The sequence below is a fragment of the Ammospiza nelsoni genome, chromosome 1, assembly GCF_027579445.1.
Source record: "Ammospiza nelsoni isolate bAmmNel1 chromosome 1, bAmmNel1.pri, whole genome shotgun sequence".
Classification (NCBI taxonomy): Eukaryota; Metazoa; Chordata; class Aves; order Passeriformes; family Passerellidae; genus Ammospiza; species Ammospiza nelsoni.
Genome location: NC_080633.1, coordinates 54,931,801 through 54,951,232, shown reverse-complemented (window position 1 = coordinate 54,951,232; position 19,432 = coordinate 54,931,801). Strand labels below are relative to the sequence as shown.

Sequence of the window (19,432 nt, the reverse complement as noted above, 5' to 3'; positions counted from 1 at the left end):
AACAGATGCATTGCAAGGAAGAAAAATAATTTGAAAATAAATTCAGATTCAGGCTGTACATAATTTATGGATATTTTTTCCCTCCACAGTTTCCAAATAGCCAAAAGCCTGATTACTTTGCTATCTACTTTTTAGATCTCATCAAATGTGACAGTCCAAACATATAGCTTCAGGTGCTATAAAACAAAATTAAGTAAGCCAATGAAACCACATTGAAACCAGGATTTTTCAGCCAAACAAACCTGCTCAGATCCACCCTTAAATCTGGCTGCATATGTGATGATTAGACAAGGTTGGGATAAGTAATGCAAATATACTTCAAAAAAAATTTAAAACCCAAAAAACCCCAAAACCCCATCAAAAAACACCAAAACCAAATGTCTAAAGCCAAACATACAAAAAGAAAATACCTGTGTTTCAAGACTGAGTAAAATTACTTCACAAAAGAAGGAGGTTTTCCCCTAAGAATTAAAGGACTATTAGATATACAGCTTCCTCATCATAGCCTGGCATAATATATTGTAGTCCAACTACGGGAAAAGAAAAAGGATGTAATACCCCAAATCAGATATAAGAACATGACAGGAAAGTGCCAACTGTACTGTAGTTACCAGGAAAGAAATGTAACAACACTTCTACAAGTGCTACCAGTTCTACAAATTTTACTAGTAATTTCAGCTATTTCTATATTGAAAGAAAGATCTGAACAAATGCACTATCTCTGCTCATTGATACCTTTGCATTTTACACACTCAAACATCTGAGAAGTATTTTACACCAGGGCAGCCTTAGGAACTCAATTTCCTGTGCAGCCATTGCTGGAACCAAACTTACATTGATGAGCTTTCAGATGACATACATTCAAGACAATCAGTTTTTGCAGACTTCCACATTTGAGGCTTACTATCAAGTTCTACCACCAAGTCTGTGCAAATGGGCATCCTGGCAATTGTTAAAGAGCCTGTCCTTCCAAATAAACCAAGCAGGGAGCAAAACAGCACTAGAATCTTATTTGGTAGAAGATGCTAAAGGAATGATAGTAAGAGAGTTCCTGCATGAGATAGAATTAATGTATATTTGATCCTTTGCTAAAATAATGGCACAGAAGGGTAAAAACATCAGAAAAAAAAAATCCATACTTATTTACACATCTAGGGGTATAATTTACTCAAAATTGGAAATTTTAATATTGCATTTCTCCCTAACAGAAAGCACATCTATAATGTAAGTCGGATATGTGTCATGTGCCCTCTGGAATAATTAGTAACAATATTCAACAATATTCAAAATTCATACAAAGAATTTAAATTAATTTTATTGCAAGAGTAACTGTATATGTAAAAATTTTTAGTACTATGGTAAGATGTCTATGAAGTCCATGCCATAAATATATTTTTAGTGGCTAAAACAACACAGGCTGCAGGAATCAGAGTCTGATTCTAGAACCACCACCATAAAATACATCCCTGATTATTCAAACTACAGGCCATTCAAAAGAAATAATTACAGTTTTATGATCACAAGAGTTAGGAGTGAAGCCATCAGTTTGATCTAAGCTCTGACCATACTTCAAGTAATATAAGCAAGCACTGAGAACATTTTTACACTTTGTGCTTTTACCATTTTGGCTTTATCTGAACAATCTTTAGAAACAGTCGAATCAGTTTCATTCCATTAGCTATTTGCTGATTGTTATAGATGGGTAACATGATAGTTGGCTCTCACAATAAAGAGATGACTATTATGTGCATGTTAAGAGAAGTTTTATCAATGTATAGTATTGTTATTGTGATTTGTTGGTTAGATGTCCTCTGTTCTCTCCATAGTCCCTCCCGGTCCTGTTCCCAAGGGACAGCCTTGGTAATGGGGACATGTGGAAGGAGGGCAGATGCCTGTGCCCCTCGCAGGGGCATTTGGGAGGGGGGCAGGCTTGTCACTAGGAGACACGGCATGGCAACACCTGACCTCCAACCAAGCTGTAAGAAAGTGATCTCCACCAGTAAACGGCGAAGAAGAGTTGACTGACAGGCTTTAAGAGGGGACAGGGCTGTCCAGTGCAACCCCCGGGGTGTAAAACACAGAGCGGCCATTCTGTAGGCCAGCTTGTGGCTGCTGGGTCACCTACTCCAAGCATGCTGTCCTTCCTTATTCACTCATTTGTTGTATTTTGTTAAGCTTTTAATAAACCTTTGAAATTTTTAAAAGTGAGGACTCATTTCTCATACTGATGATCAATGTACTAAAGACTAGACTTAAAGATGGCTAATGCAAAGCATTTTCATAGACATTAGAATGACAATTGTTCTTTAGACCCAATATCTGCATTCTCAATATAGAAATTTTCTTTTCACTTCTCTCTGCATGTGAAATTAACATTAAGAATAGATGTCAACTTTAACATAGGTCTAGTTGAAATTTTGGGACTTTAAATTTTGTGAAAGATGCATAATGCCTATTTTTCTTAAGGGAAAAATTAGTAAACCTCCACCAACCTGGCAACCCATTTGTGATTAATTCTGCTGTAAATAATGATTTGCTAAAGCTGAAATCTTGAAAGGCCAGTAAAAGTGCCATTTTCTCATTGCAATAAGCTTTAAGATAAAAAAAGCACCTCAGCAGGTAAGTATCTGTGCTCACTATCCTGTGAATGTCAAGCCTCGAGAGGATTACTATTCTACTGACACATTGCCCAGTGATTGTTTATCTCCACATCACAAAGCACTATTCAGAATGAAGGCATTTCACACTGGACAAAAAAAAGTCTGGCCTGGGCAGCTGTTCCACAGAGCAATGTTAAAGGGCCAAAAACCTCTGCTTCTCACCAGTATTGCCATTCAGTGCCACTGAAGACAACCACTCAATGGCAAAAAGAAAAAAAAAAAAATCTCACAAGAAACAAAGCCCCCTTCCACTGCAAAAAGATTTTTTCAGAATCCACCACTACAGTCTCTGCACTATCCGCTGTCATAGAAATGAGGATTTCTGTCTGCTTAGCGCTTAAACCCAGCATGGAGATTTGTCCCTTGGTGAAAAACAAAATCTTCCTGAGAGCTTTATTTATAACATTACTGCTCAGAGACAAGCTCTTAACTCTCTCCAGCTTCCTTCCTCTCTTCACTGCAGGCCCCCCTTTTCCCATCACCTACAGCAGTGTAGGCAGACCTCTCCAGAAAATGAGACAATTGTTGACAAAACATCATCTTAAGAATAGAGAGTCTACAGGACATGATTAAGTTGAGATTGTGAAGCTATTAAAACCACAAAGTAATTACCTGGATGCAGTATTACTGCATATATAATTATACTTACAAATTTTCATTTTATCAAAACAGAAGCAAATGCACTTCAATTTATCTCTCAACATAAATAATTTTACAATAATGGGGTGAATGTGTTTTTTTTAATATAAAGAAGCTTCTAATAGCAATTCACAGCTTCTTTTTAATAATTTAAGATCAGAGTAACAATCCTTGGTACATAATACTGGCCAAATTTCTAAAAACAACCACTGAAATAGTATTTTTCACTCCATATTGACAAAAAAAACTAGCACTGACCATGCTGACAAATCTGAGTATGAAACATGTTAAGAAGGGTTACCTCAGATTCATCTGTTGATTCCTCGTAAGACCTGGTTTCCTGAAAAGGACACAAGAAACAAAGGTGTAAATAGCTATGCATATACATAACAGAGCAGTATTTCCCTTTAAGAAGTACTTTTAAACCCTTACTAAGAAATGAAAGACAAAGCAGAAGCAACTCAAAGTTCAGAGTTTCCATCCTTGTCATTCATACTGGATTTGTGCTTGCACTCTCATTTCAGTGTCTCAGTGAGACTCAGGAGCAGCAGGGACTCTGCTGTTAGTTACCCTAAAAGGGAGAGTGACTGGGGGATCTGAGAATCTGTCCCTGAGATTATCCTCCCCTCTTCCAGAAGCAGTAGTAAATTTTGCAAAGAAACTGCCCATATCTTGACTTTCATGGCAGAACAGCATTCTCAAGTTATCCACAAACCCCCTCGGCTATTTAACTATTTAGCTGTTAATAGACTTATTTTAAACTTTAATAATTTCAAACCATTTTCCATAGAAATCCAGCATTCAATGACTTTCTCCTTCCCATGTGATGTTAATGCAAGATGTGGCTTTCTCCTGCCTTCGAAACAACTGTACCTTTAAAACATCTCTCTGGCAAGATGATTCTTTCTACCCTGGAAAAAAATTTTTTTAAGTCAACTCCAGCTCATCTCTCATCTGCTCACTGAGAAAATCTGCTGATGAAATGCCTCCTCAAAGAAGTCAGCAAAACTAAGATTTACTTAACGTATTTATCTTTATCAATAGCAATAAAGGATTACAACTAATACACCAGCAGTGAATGTAAGCATTTTAACAATAAAATATGATATAAACAAAGAACAAGTAAGAGAGAAAGCAGCATTTCAAATCTGATGAAGGGAGTCTTTGAAGAGTAAGATTAATAGGTACAGAATTCCACCAGACCAGACAAAAAAAAATAAATTACACCCTTACCAACAGCTTAGAGAAAAATGGAAAAGGGAGAAAATTTAATGCACTGACAACCAGTGTAAATTTTTGTTTCTCATATTTATTTCTTTTCTATGTTTATATAATGCACTGATTCTGACCTGTACACCAAAAGCAAAGGCTTCCTTTTCATTAGTGGAGGCTCACATTGATGCCCATCATGACCATGACAGCAGATGGGACAGAAGCAAAGCAGCACTCCTACTGGCTACTGGAAGCTTCATGCAAGGTGTTACCACAATCACTGACATCCATTTAGTCCATTTTACACACTACAGACAGACTCACCTCTAAAATACACATCCCATAGAAGGGTTATCAGTGTAGTCTACACTTGTGTCATGAATTGGGAAATTGCAAGTAAAAAGTACATGGGAATCAAGGGAAGATGGAGTAAAATCCTGGCATCCTTTGAAGTTTAGGTTGAACTTTGCAAGCCCAACTGCTTGTCTGTTGATCTCCCAGTCTCCAATCACAAGCTGCTGTAACTTTTCAGGAAATTACAATTTTGTTACATGCAATCTTTGTGCATCTTAACAATAACCAAGTGAGAACTGAACTACAACAGTGTGGTGTAATATTGCCAGCTGACTGGATGAGCTAGAACAACACACAAAGTCCAACACAAAGTATCATCAGATTGCTAATAAAAAATGATGATTTTCTCTTCTGAATAGCAAGAGCAACCTACTCAAATCCTTAATAAATCAAAATTAATAGCACTATTGTTGTGGTATTTTGTGGTATTCACATAGAGTGGGGGAAAAAAAAATCTCTCCCAAACAAAGGAATTACAGCAAGTGACATTTCTGCTAGTGCAGCTACACCAACTACATCTGCCCCTCATGGTTCCAATTGTTTTTGTTGTCTAGGAACAGAAACTTACTTTCAGGATGAATTCACTATCTAACACCGTGCTGTCAGACCAACACACGTGCAGGATGGAGTTATAAGCTCACTTACTGAGACAGCAGCTGGTCCTCACACCCACCTGAGCCACTTAATTGAGCCACAAGTTATGTGCAAGGCATCCCTAGAGGATATTGACATATAAAATTAGGGCACGCCAGAAATTGATTCCAATAATCAATCCATGTGAACTAAGAAAATATCTATCTATTTTTATTTAGGACATCTACCCTGGTATCCCTACTATATTCACAAGGCACTGCAATATCAGATACTACATTTCATAAATGGCATACTAATACAGGTAAATGCTTCATGGCATTTATGTTTTACTGCAAAAAAATAACATAGAAAAAAATCAAAGGGAGCTTTGGCTTAGGAAAGCAATGCAAATATTGTATTTGTTCTCTGACAAGAACTTAGCTGAAGGTGCTTAGAATTGATACTTACCTACAAACTCACTTTGGTAGCAACTTACTATGAAAAGCTTTTTCCCTGGGTTTTCCTACTTGTTTAGGCAAACTTGAACAGTAAACTGTAGTTATGATTGCCCTGGGGCTTTGTTAGGTTCCTTTGCCTTGCCTCCCAATGCACGAACTGAAAGCATTATCCTCCACTTCCACTTTTTAGTAGCCTTGTAACTGTGGAAAGGAAATCCCTAAAAAGGGATTTGTAGACAACCAGAATCCAAAGTCATGTAGGAATAGCAGTCTTTAGCAATCTCAGACTCTAGGGGAAAATCAGCAGTACACTTCAGGCAGCTGACAAACACTGTTGCTAAAGTAGCCCCAGAATGAAGTAAGGGAACACAGATCAGGAAACCATAGAAATATGAAGTAATCTCTCACCATTATAATCTCTCACTTAAAAGATCCAACATAACTTCTCAAAATATTCTTAACTGGGCTCTCCAGTATGATGGGTAAAGGGTTTTCCCTTCCCCTGGTTTCACAAACACTGTATGTAATCCACTATGTGTTTAGGCTCATAATGTAAACCTGACAGAAGTTGAAAGATACAAAAGTTGAGTTTTACAGAAACACACGCACAACACACACACAGCTCTTTCAACAGAGGTGTGCATGCTACCCACAGGAAATAAACTGAAATGAATAAAGTAACTCTCCTGTCACAATCCAAAGAGAGCAAAACATAGGCTAGTTTAATCTACTGTATTGTTAGAGAAGACTTGTCCAAGTTTGTTTCATCCTTCCAAAGGCTGTCACAGTTAAAAACTCATCAGTCTTGGGGGAAAAAATTCTCCCCCAAGGAAGCCAAGCCCTCCCAACAAAACTGTCAGCAGGGAAGGTGCAAACCAGATGCTCTAACTTTCTCACGGCCAGTTACCTTGAAGTATTTCCAAGACTCTCTCACTTTTGGGCATTTATGACTGACAAATACTGCACAGCTCAGCTGTCTGTTCAAATACTGGCTCAGCAAACAAGCATTTAGAAAGTACCTGAAAAGGCCAGGAACTGCACTTTTTCCTTTATTTTAATTTTTTCTTGGGAAAGAGCAATCTAGGGACGGGGAGCTTTAGGAGAACACCCGATTAAGGAAACAGCACCAAAATCCTCAAGTTTTTTTCTCAGAAAAAATTCCCTTGTTGAAATGCACTTGGTCATGTCTCTCTGTCCCTCGGCAGAGACAGCTCTTGGCTCCACAGCGGCGTCGGACGCACTTCTAAACCCACCCTCCCGGGCAGACGCCGGCTCCGCTGCCTCCATCTTCCCTCCCACGGCCCCGCACCCCGCAGGGCTGGCTGCCGGCCTCTGCCCCTGGCACAGGCACTGTCCCACTGTCCCACTGTCCCACTGTCCCTCCGCCCCTCCGCTCCCAGGTGCCCCCGCCCCGGTCCCGCGCTTCCGCCGTCCCGCTCTGAGCCGCGCTCCTCGGCGCTGCGGCCACAGTGCATTGACAGTCTCTACCTTCTCCCCGGCTTCCGCCATGGCGCAGCCAGGCAGCTGTCATGGGAGGGCAGGAAGCCGGCGAGGCGGAGGCACTCTGGGAAATGTAGTTTCGGCGGGAAGCAAGCGTTTCCTTCCCTCCCCCCCGCTCTTTTTCGTTCCTCAGCCCAGTTGAAGTGCGGTGGCGATGCTGTACAAAACGGAGGGCGCAGCCCAGCTAAGTTTCCTCTCCACCTTCCTTAGCTGCGAGACGCTTTTTTAAGCTGAAACCCATCGATTCTCTGAGGGAGAGCAGCATGATCTCCTAGCTCCATGGTACACCCAGCTGTGATGAGACTGAAGGCAGCCACCGCAGTGCTTGATGAGCTGGCGCCTGATCAGGGTTCGGGTGTAGCTGAAGCCAAGAGCCATTGAGAGCCTGCCTGCTGCCGCTGTTGTGTGCAGCACTGCCAGTGCTCCCGGTCCGGGCCCTTTAATTGTCATTGTTATGTTTGCCCAATTATCCCATCATAAAAAAACCCCAAACAATATTAAAAGTAGTAGCAATTTTAACTGAATCGTTAAAATAAAAAATATAAAATTGGATACAATATAATTTGATTAAAATAAGGGATAATTTGGTTCCAATAATAGCGCATAAGCAAAAGATAACCGTGAGGTACGGAGTGCAGGGCTCTTGGACCCTTGCCACATCACGTATAAGTTTGCCAAGTAAAGATTCCCCCCTTTTATGCCATGTGTCAATGCCATCTCCTCCTATTTTCGGTTCGTCATGCTTCTATCTCCGCCTTCATTACCACCTTTACCACGCATGCGCCGCCACTCAATTTAGTGGCACAAGTCTTTGGGGGTCGTCTGATGAAGATTTCGTAGTCTTCATCTGTGTCCTTTAATTCACCTTTGGGTTACACATGCGCATCAAGCCAGTACAATGTAAGCCAAGACTAACATATCACTAGATCTACATATCAAAGCAATAAATCCCTTATAATTAGCATTTTCTAGGGCCAGTTGCTCATTTTTAGCAACTGTATCTTCAGCTTCTTTCCTGTGGTCCTTGAGAACATCTGCTGGGAGTGGGGGTGGAGCCCCTCCTCTCCCTCTCTTCTTTGGTATTACAACTTTTAACTATTTTATTATTCCCAAATATTAATTACTGTGTCTATATTGATTAATGTTTCAATTTTTATCAGCATGAATCATACCTATTTATCACATCATCCATCTCAGTAGCGCCTTGTCAAGCACAGCTCCGGTGGCCATTATATCCTCCGGTTTCCATCAGAGCCTACGTGTAGCAGCTTTGGTCCTCTTTGTACTTTTTACTTAATCATGAGTATTGAAATGGCCCACACTAATGTCAGGAGAAGGATTTCAGAAGCCTAAATGTCTTCTACAATTCTGGAAGCTGCTGCATCTTGATTTTTAAAAGCATAAAATAAGACTTGACTGGCTTTGTTGTACGCAAGCGGCTTTCTTTATGTGTTACAAACATAATTGAAGCTAAGAAACAATAGGCAGAACTTTTATGGTTTGGGTTTTGCCTTTGGAGCTATTTAGAATCTAAAGTGGAGCTACAGTGTTATGCATCCTTGGGTTCGAAGCCATGAATTTAAGAATGAGCAGTGCAGTTTACCTTTGGCAATAAAAGAGAAATCTTATAATACCACACTGCTAAACCTTAAGGCCATACAGTTAATTGCAAGAGACTATTACCTTGGCTATGAAAATAATGTATATCGTTGCTATACCTTTAGAAACCAATTGCCAGAATTTTGGCTGAGGAAAGCTAGAACTGTTCTTTAAAGTCACACTGAAAGTGGTACACATGGTTGAGAGAGAGGTATCAAAGTTACAGTTTCAGTGCAAGAACATATGAAAATAGCTATCCTGAATAAATTTAATTTGAAAATTATAAAAGAAACTATCTTTTTTATGGATTGTTATGGACTGTCAAAGTGCCATGGCAAGGAAGTGTTTAAAGGTCATCCAGGCCATATAAACCATAGGATATCTACAGATAAAGAGATGCTTGCCTGACATTGTACAAAATATTGTTGAGACCACACCTGGATATAATTGTAAATTTGGAGTGACCTTTGTTACAAAAAAAACTGATTGAAACTGGAAGGGACCAAAGTGTGGGATCTCAGCACCTCAGGATGGAGGTGCAGAGTGGCCAAGAACACCCTTGGGGGGCTCGGGAGTCCTGGAATGTTGCCAGAAGTGTCTGGTGGCTGGACTTTGATCCGACACAGGAGACGACGCCTGTATGAGGACTGGGAAGGTTTCACTGGGTGAATTGTGAAGGGATAAGTTAGTTAAAGTGTAAAACACAGGGTTTAGGATTTTGGTACAGGGGGGTCTAAAGAAGTAAGATGGAGGAATTGGGGCGTGTCCTGTTCTTCTTCTTCTTCTTCTTGGCCTCCATCTTCTGTGGTGATGGTGGCACTTTGGGATTGGTTATTACTAGAAGTGCACCAGTTAATAAGGGTAGAAGGTATTGGGGAAAAATGATAAATATTGTATACGTAACTTCGGGTATAAAGATAAGTGACTGCCCCGGGGCCTTGCAGTGTGCTCATGGCTGGCTGCTGTGCAGACCTCTGTCGGGCTGAAAGAAAATCTTTTAGATAAACAATTAATAAACACCGAGACCGAGACAAGATCAGAAGTCTCTCCTCGTCCTTTGAAGCGCCGGGCTCTTCAAGGCCATCCCTGGGCCTTTCCAGGCCACCTAGACAGCACAGAAAACTTACACCAAAGGACCACTTTTAGGGTCTGATGTGTTGGAGAAGACCGATGAAAAAGAAGGGCTTAGCAACTTCAGTCTAGCAATAAAAGGGATCTGAAGAGGAAGAACTATTAAAGTAAAATGTATGAGATCAAATCAGTATCAGATATTTTCAGTACATTTAGGCTAGAAATGAGAAATAGATTCCCATGTGTCAGACGTACATGGTCCTCAGAAGAATCTTGCTGGCAAGGAATTTAACTGATTTCAAGATGAAACTTAATAAACTTAAATAAGAGATTGTAAGAGGTGTTTGCTGACAGCTGTGTGGCTTACCCAGAATGCTGCCCATTATAGGCCCATTCAGTTCTTCTTGAATCTTAGTCCTGTTCAGATCAAGTGAAAGAATATATTATTGCTGTCAGTGGAGCCAGGATTAGTCCTTTAATATGTAATGCACAAGCTATATTTTCTGTTATTTGACACTGTGTATACCTTGTAAAAGGAAATTTTGCCAATGAGGTTTTTCCCTACTTTCAGTGGAAAAACCAAAACCCCTCAATAGGTTGACCAAAACCCCTCAAAACCCCTCCCCAGTACCCCCCTTTTTTCCTTTTTTTCTACATCAACAGGTATTTTGTGGCACTTTTTAAACTGGAAAGAGCATTAGTAACTGACTTTGTAAGTGCCAAGAAAAACAGAATGTAAGGGAAAGGATGGCAGATCTTGTAACCTTTGCTATTATAACAGCTAACGGTGTACATTTGTTCATTTTTCACAAACTGAGCCATCAAGGAACAGCTGTTCTTGTTTTCATTGCACACAGAATAAGTAGTATAAACAATGTGATTTACTTATAGTGTGCTGCTTATTTCTGGCAGAATAGCGCAAAACTAATTCTTTTGTTATTTAGACTTATGGTATGAATTCAATCTGCCATGATAATAGGTTTTTATTATGTCAGGAAAATTTAACATGTTTGCATCTGATTCTGCCACCCCTTCCACATCTGCCCTCCAGAAGAGCCGAAAGTCATCTACAAGCAATGCCATCAATAGGTTTTAAAACCTTTCAGCTCCTCCCACAAATTACTCAGCATCCTTCAGATTTGGGCCTGAGAACAGTCAACCTTTGGAGATAAAAAGCTTAAGCATAGTTCAGCATAAGTGGGAAATATAGCACTGCCTAAGGGAAGTAAATGTTCTGTCCTAACCTTAAAACCTACTTGCACTCTGTCTGCCAGCATAGAACTGAAGTCTGGGTTAAATTAGTTGTACTAGAGGTAGAGATTTGTGATGTCTGGTGAGATTATAGATGCTTTGAGGTAGAGCATTTTGGCTCAGATTCACCTCGTGGTAGGTGGCTGTACTTTATTGCTTAGTTTTAACTTGGTTCACCAAAAATAGCACTCTTCATAAGTATCTAAATAAATGTTTTAGCCATACCATAATGCCTTTAATGTTCTTAGTGCCTATTTCAATGCACAGCTTCCAGTGGATGGGAATTCTGCAGGACATTTCTAACAGGATGATGACATACCAGCCAGTTTGAATTTTAAAAATTTAACTCTGTCAGGAGTGTCTGATTTATTTTTTTGCCACAGAAAGCAGAATTAGCATTGAAACTTGGACCTTGACCAACATTCAGACTTCAAATAGTATTAAAATTTTTCTGTCTTGCTTTAACACACTTTTTCTCTGTGAAAGTGAGAGACTACTGTGAAACATAGCAAGTAGCAAGTATCCTTTGGTATATTACTGTATTTCAGTCTCCAAGAGCTCTCAATTGCATTGGAGTAAAACTAATTCATCCAACAAAATGTTCAGCTGGGTTATCTCTCACCCCTCTCATCCCCACTTCTTCAGTTAAAAGAAAAAAAGGTGATGTTGTCTCTAAGTTAACAGTGTTTAAAAACACTATGCTGTATAAAGCATAGATAATGTTGTCAATACAATGAAAGTTCAAAGATTTTCCTCTTTCTGTTGGTTTGTTTGTAGAAATAAACTTACAAGGACTTTTCTTTTTTTTTTTTTTATCCCTGCACTGAAATAATTATTTCTGTAAGACACTTTCAATTTATACTATAGCTTACATAATTATAATCTTGAATATGTTCAGGAACTTTGCACTTTAATACCAATCCTGTTTGACTTGCTAGCAATATAGTGTTGTGCAGTTACTTACTTTTTTCTTCTTAATCCATATCTAAAATTTATTTACAACATTTCTTCGTGAAATAAGTATCCTAACAATGACTATAAAAAAAATCAGTTATAAATTTAAAACATAGTAGTAACATGTAGTTAACATGTAACTCATAGTAACATGCCATCATAGTAACTGCCTTCATGGTAACTGCCTTCTTCAACTGACGCTAAAGATAACTCCAGAGTAATTTACAGTATCATCAAGAAGGCAAGGTAAGAAATAGAAGTATGCATAACTACTATGTTCCACCACTGCAGTGTGTTAAAAATAAGTTTAAATGATCAGCTACTTTTATTAAAATGAGAGTGGTAAAAAAATCAGAAAGATTATTACAAATTCTTTAAAATAGTTGAACTTTATTCCCTGACATTTAAAGATTTTCTTGAATTACAGTAAATTGTTTTCAAATCCTTCAGGAATAATATTCTCATCAGTCTTTTCTTTCTTCCTCTGACCTTCCCTCCCATCTGTCTTTCTTTTGCTCACTTTCCTTGTCTTTGCTCTCAGGCAGTCTTTATTGAAAGATACCTACTTGTGCTGTGTAGAACACACAAAGAAGATGAAAAAATGTGAAGCACAGTAAACAACATAAAGCCATTTATTAAAGATAAACAAGGGCTATTATAAAGGGAGAGGTAGGTAGTAAGGGATCCTACTAAAAAACTTATAGTTGAATATAAAAAGGATCTTGTAGAGAAGGGTAAAGTCTGAAATTGAAAATTTATTGTGCTGTGAGAAAATGTCATAGATCTGTAGATTATGAAGCCAAATGGGAATAGTGCTGTTATTTAATCTGACCTCCTCCCTAACATTGGCCATGAGATTTACCTGAATTAATTATTCTTTGTACCATTTTTTAAAACAGGAAACATACCTTGACATAACATTTTCAACTACATAAAAGTCCCTGCACTCCTGCTAAATCATTTCAAGAGCAGTTATGCTCACTGCTAGAAAAATCAAGAATACAAAAGAAATAAAGCAGCAGTGCATCTATCTTGGTCTTCCACACTGGTGATAGGATGCAGTCTGGGGAGACCATATACCTCTGAGCTTCACTCCCTTGTCTTATCCTAGGCAGGATAAGATATCCATCCTATCTACAGGCATGGAATTAGAGGTGTTAGAAGACACATCCCTGACTGCTCCTTTTCATATCTTCCTCCTCTGAGGAAAATCTCAGCCTTTCTGGATCTGGTGACACTGAGGCTCCATGGGAAAGAAGAAGACTGCAGTAAAGGAGGGGAATTAGGATATAGTCTCCAAATTTATTATTGCTCTTAAAGGTGTGCTATTAAAGGAGGGCAAACGTGAACCCAATATAGGAGCCATTGGCCTATGGGGAGGTGAAAGAACTGTGTAAGGCTGCTAGAGAGTATGGGAAGGGATCACCTTACTTCAACACCTTAATTTGGGCTACTTTCACCACACATGACATAGTGCCCCATGATATGCAGTACATAATGACCATGCTGTTATCCCCTACAGAATACACCCTTTGGGAAGGAAAGTAGACTATGCTAGGGACCAAGCATGGGCAAATTTAACTTTAGATCGCCTCACAGAAGAAGGGGCACACACCCAACCCAATGACCAAGCTGTGTGCCTCCCTAGACCTGTCCTAAATGACATCAAGGATGTGGCCAGAAAGGCCCTTATGCAGGTGCTCAATAACAGTACCCCTAACCTGGACTTTGTGGACATCAGACAAAGGCCTAATGAACCCTACATGAAATTTATTGATAGACTCAAAGTTGCAGTCAAAAGACAAATTTTGCTAGAATGGTACTCAGAAAGCTAGCTGTCTCCAATGCCAACCCAGAGTGCAAAAGGGTTCCACGTTCTTTACCACTTGAGCCAGAACCTACTTTGACACAAATGATACAGGCTTGCCTCAGAACACCAAAACACTCAGTCACTTTTCAGGCACAGGTGGTAGGACAAGGAATTGCAGAAGCTTTTGCCACAATGCGAGTCATCCCTCAAAGGCAACAGCAACAGAACCCAAAGCTTTGCTTTTGATGCAGCAAAAAGGGATATTTCATAAAGGACTACCCCCAGTGAGGAGCAAAACTCACTCCTAGGACTTGTAGACACAAAAGAAATTATCAAAGCACTAACCAATTCTGCACAAAATGGGGAAGTTTTAGCAGGCTGCCACCAGGAAACTTCCAGCGGAGTGCAGGATGGCCCTGCACAAGGACACAAATAACCCAGCCATCAATGCCTGCCATTAGAGAAGGGCAAGTAGCCCAAAGCTTCAGTGCACCATTTTAGGGTATCCAGTAGCCTTGCCTATAGGTGCTATGCTGGGTTTGGGAAGCGCCAAGCCAGTAATGTTGACAGATTACTCAGCAGACTGCATCTCCACTGGACAGCTTGAGCCTAAAGATCAGCCACAGGAGCTGCTAATGTGGGGAACTACAGGTCAAAGACTGAGATATTCTTTTTGTTTTACCATCATTACTATCAGCAATTTCACAACAGGAGATTGCAGTATTAGCTGTGTATCCTAATCCACCTTGTTTTTTTCCCCAAGGACTACAAATTGCACAAGCAATCTTACCCCCTAAACAAAACATCGACAGCACACCAAAATCCCTAGTAATGGGGACTCAAGTCCCCATTACTATGCAGCAGACCTCAATTAACTTGCACTTTAGAATTTAACAACAAGAAAATTATATTAACAAGGCTAGTAAGCACCAATGCGGACATGACAGTCATCTCACGATCCAAGTGGTCCCTGGAGTGGACTCTCATGGAGCTGCACTCCAGCAATACCACTAGACCATGCTACCACAAAGTATGAAGAATTCTCCAACCATCTCCCAGTGTTTTGTCACCAAGGTGTTAGATGTGTTCTGCAAGAAACACCCACAGACCATCATCTACCATTATATAGATGACATCCTCATTACTACCCAAACCAGCTCAGCCCTAGAGATTGCACCAAGAGCTACCAACACAGCTGTCCAAAGGGCAGGGCTCACCATCGCTGAGGAAAAAATACAGCAAATGCCACCTTAGAAGTACTTGAGATTTCAAATTCTTTCCCAGATTATGCGATCATAACCACTACAACTGAATGAAAATCCACAGACATTCCATGAATTACAAAAACTACTTGGAACCATCAATTGGGTTAGATCCCTGCTTAGGATTACTAATGAAGATTTGGCTCCATTGTTTGTCCTACTGAAAGGAGATCCAGCACTGAATTCACCCAGACATCTAACTGATGAGGCAAAAAATGCCTTAGGCAAAGTGTCTCAACCCACTCAAACTCAGCAAGCACATCAAATGAATCCTGATTTACCATTTTTGTTAGCTATTCTGGGGAAAGAACCTCAACTTCATGCTCAGTTTTTCAGTGAGATTCTAAATCACTTGTTCCTTTGTTAATTTTAGAATGGGTTTTCCTACCCCATCAGCCAGGGAAAACTATAACGACAAAACCAGAAATGATGTCTCAGCTTGTCATAAGAGCTAGGTCACGCTTAAATTCCCTTTCAGGAAAAAGTTTTTCCATGATATTTTTACTAATAACTACTCTATATTTGGAATAGTTATGACAGCAATCAGAACATTTACAATTGCACTTGAAAATTTCACCAGAGAAATTTCAACTCACTACCCTAAACACAAATTTTTGCATTCCTCATTTAACTTAATTCCCAAACCACTAAAAAGTGATATACCTCTTAATGCAATTACCTCTTCACAGATGGACCTAGACAGTCTCATAAATGAGTTATAGTATTACAGGATCTGGTAACACATAATTAGAAGTCAGATATTGAGACCATGGAGGGGTCACCACAAATAGTTGGACTGGCAGTTGTTGACAGAGTGACAGAGCCTTGTCTAAATTCATAGATCCTTTTAATTTAATTACTGATTCTTCTTATATTTCAGAAATCGTCAAAAGAGCTAAAAATTAATTTCTGAACTCAGTTAGTAATGATATTCTTTACTTAAAAATTTAATTCTCATTCTTTCCAAGAGACAGCATCCTTATTTTGTCATGCACATCTGTTCACACACCTCATTACCAAGATTCCTGGCAGAAAGAAACAGACAAGCTGACACCTTTACAATGACTATACTAACCACACTTCCAAACATCTTTAAACAGGCACAACTCAGTCACTCATTCTTCCATCAAAATGCTCCCACACTAACACCCATGTTTAACATTACCAAAGATCAAGCCAAAGCAATTATCACCATATGCCCCAACTGTCAAAAGTATTCCCTACCATCTGTCAGGGCAGGAGTAAATCCTCAAGAGCTACAGTCTCCAAATTTCACAGAGTGATGTTACATACTACACATCTTTTGGCCATTTTAAATATTTACATGTTTCAACTGACACCTTCCCAGGAGCAATTTTTACCTCTGTTCATGTTGGAGAAACAGCCAAAGATACCATCAAACACTTTTTATGGGCCTTTTCAACTTTAGGAATCCCACAAGAAATTAAAACTCATAACAGACCCACCTATGTTTCTCAGAAAACACAACAATTTTTTAAGCTGTAGAGAATCAAACGCACTACAGGCATTCCACACTCCCCCACAGGCCAATTAATTACCAAGAAAGCCCATAGGTCTCTCAAGTGCCTACTGAACAACAGAAAGAGGAAAGAGAGACATTATCCACTATAGAGAAGCTTACTAAAGGTATATATATATTTAACTTTCTAAACAACTCTTTTATAAAACCAAATGCACCAATTATCAGACATTTTTCCAACATAATACAAGCGCAATTAAAAGAAAAAAACTGCAATTTTAATCAAAGACCTAGAAACAAGCCAAATTTTGAGACAATTTCCAATGATTACTTGGAAGAAGAGATATACTTGTGTTTCCACAGATAAAAATCCTCAGTAGATTCTGACTAAAAACATCAAGCTGTACCTACAGCCGCTACAAGAACACCAAGTCAACAAGCAAAAAGATCCCAAGAGATTACACAAAGAAAAGCAAAACTCCAACAACCTACAAATAGTAACCCTTAATTCCTAATGGTCTACTATTACTGAAATTCTTAGTATTACCAAATTTCAGACGTGACCTGCAAAAGACTCCTACTCGCTATATCTATCCTAGTCAACACTATATTCCTCACTAAAACCTAGGAAGTCCCACAGCTGAAGCAAAATGTTTTGATAACACTAACCAATGCCGCGCAGCAAAAACTACCAATAGCTATCAATAACTACTCCAGACAACCCCTTTTCCACCTGGTTAGTAAAGTTGCCGGCGAATGAGTAGCTGTTAACTAAGGATGCCATCTGCAAACATCATCTCCACAATGCACCATTAATAATTGGGATTACTAAGCCTAGGACCTACTGCATGCACCACTAGAACCCCAAAAATTAGAACTTTTGCATTCTGTTAAAATAGATTTTTGTGTTAAATTTCATTATGTGTATAAGACAGAAGCAATACAGAAAATACTGAGTGGCACTGATACCCAACAAATAAGAAATGAGCAAAAAAATATGGTGGGATATTTCTCCCCATTATCCTATCTACACGAATGAAAGCATGTGGTTTAATTACACCTCATCCATCCTCTCTTGATCCAGTGATTCCCCATTACAATTACCATCTGAAACATTTCTCATCTGTGGAGGCAGAGCATAGCCCACCATTTCATCAGACATCAAGAGCAGACCATGTAGCTTAGGGAAGCTTACTCTACTGACATCTAACCTCACAATAATTCGTAACAAAAAGATTAGGCAAAAAAAATAGTTCAGCAATTTAAAGCAGATTACAAAGACAAAATTAACTTCTAGGTCTTAAGACAGAGAATAGCAGCATTGGCATTAGTTCTTGGAGTGCTGCAGCAAGAGCTTTGAAAATGTTAGACACTCTTAGGTGTTAGCTGAGTAAGTATACCCACACTACATGCAAAGCATTAAATGAGCTACTAACTAATATTGATAGCATCAAGCATGCCACCCTGCAAAATAAGGCCACCATAAACTGCTAGCTCAAGGACACAGCTGCAAGGACTTCAATGGCATGTGCTGCATAAATTTGAAAGACCACAGCAAGTTAATTCACAAAAGCATCCAAATATTAAAAGAAAGAGTCAAGAAACTACAAGTCAAAGACAATAAAGACTAGTTAAATTGACTACTTAAAAGTTGGGGTTTATCAGGCTAGTTGTCTGTAGTCGAAGTTGTATTGTTAGTTATTGTAGTTGTTGTTATTGTTTTAATGTTGTTACCATGTTTAATAAGCTATTTGTTGAACATTTTTAGGAAGTCTTTATGTTCATTATTTTTAATAGATTAGAAAGGGGGAAATGTGGGAGTCAGCCAACCTGAGACAGCCACTAACTTAAAGCCATGGGAGAAACATTTTTCGTTCGGGTGAGAAGAATGGGATTCTGGGAATTTTTATGTTAATAAGGTTACGCCTTATATGGTTATGTTTTTAGTTCCCATTCCTAGCTGGTTGTTAGTATGTTGCATATAAGGTAGTGTTCTTAGCTCTTGTTCATAGTTGGTCCCCTGCCCTCTAATCATTCACTATATATTGTTGTGTTTCCCCCATTTTCAGGTCCTTTAGAGCTAACCTCATACTGTGTGCACCTTCTGTTAGTTATTATTTTATCTATTAAAGTTCTGTTGTTTTCAGGCAACCCAGTTGACCCATCTACATTTCTTTTATCACATTTCTCCTGGCCAGTCCAGTTCTGACGTTGCAGCTGCTGGACCATGACAATCTGTCTCCTGATTCCCGGCATTATGTTTTCGCTATAGGACAGCTTTTCCACCTTCGATGTCCTGCTTCAAGTATATCCTTTTTTCATGAAGCAAATACTGATTTTCTTCTCCTGTTTGCAAGCAGACTGGAAATTAACCTGGCTCTTTTTGGTTGCTTCATTGTTTGTGAATCACGTGAGAATAGAATTTATTAATTACCTGCTATTACTCATCTAATGGGCAATCACAAGTGTCTTTTCTCATGACATGTGTCAAGCAGCACCTATTAAGAATGCTTTTCCATGACAAAGTATCAGGCTTTCCCCTTAACTATTTAATATCATGCAGGTAGTCCTACTCCCAACATTTAATGCAGATTATATGATTTAGAAGG

The 19,432-nt window shown here is 39.2% G+C and overlaps 1 protein-coding gene across 1 annotated transcript in view; it reads right to left on the bottom strand.

Annotated features, from left to right (window-relative positions):
• VPS41 (VPS41 subunit of HOPS complex) overlaps window positions 1–7,447 on the bottom strand; it is a 109,216-nt gene extending 101,769 nt beyond the window's left edge. The window contains exons 1-2 of the mRNA XM_059477746.1: window positions 7,385–7,447; window positions 3,601–3,639 (exon numbers count right to left, since the gene is read on the bottom strand). Coding sequence (XP_059333729.1) covers window positions 3,601–3,639; window positions 7,385–7,405 — 60 coding nt within the window. The 5' untranslated portion in view covers window positions 7,406–7,447. The remainder of the gene's footprint in view (window positions 1–3,600; window positions 3,640–7,384) is intronic.
• Between the last annotated feature and the right edge of the window lie 11,985 nt (window positions 7,448–19,432).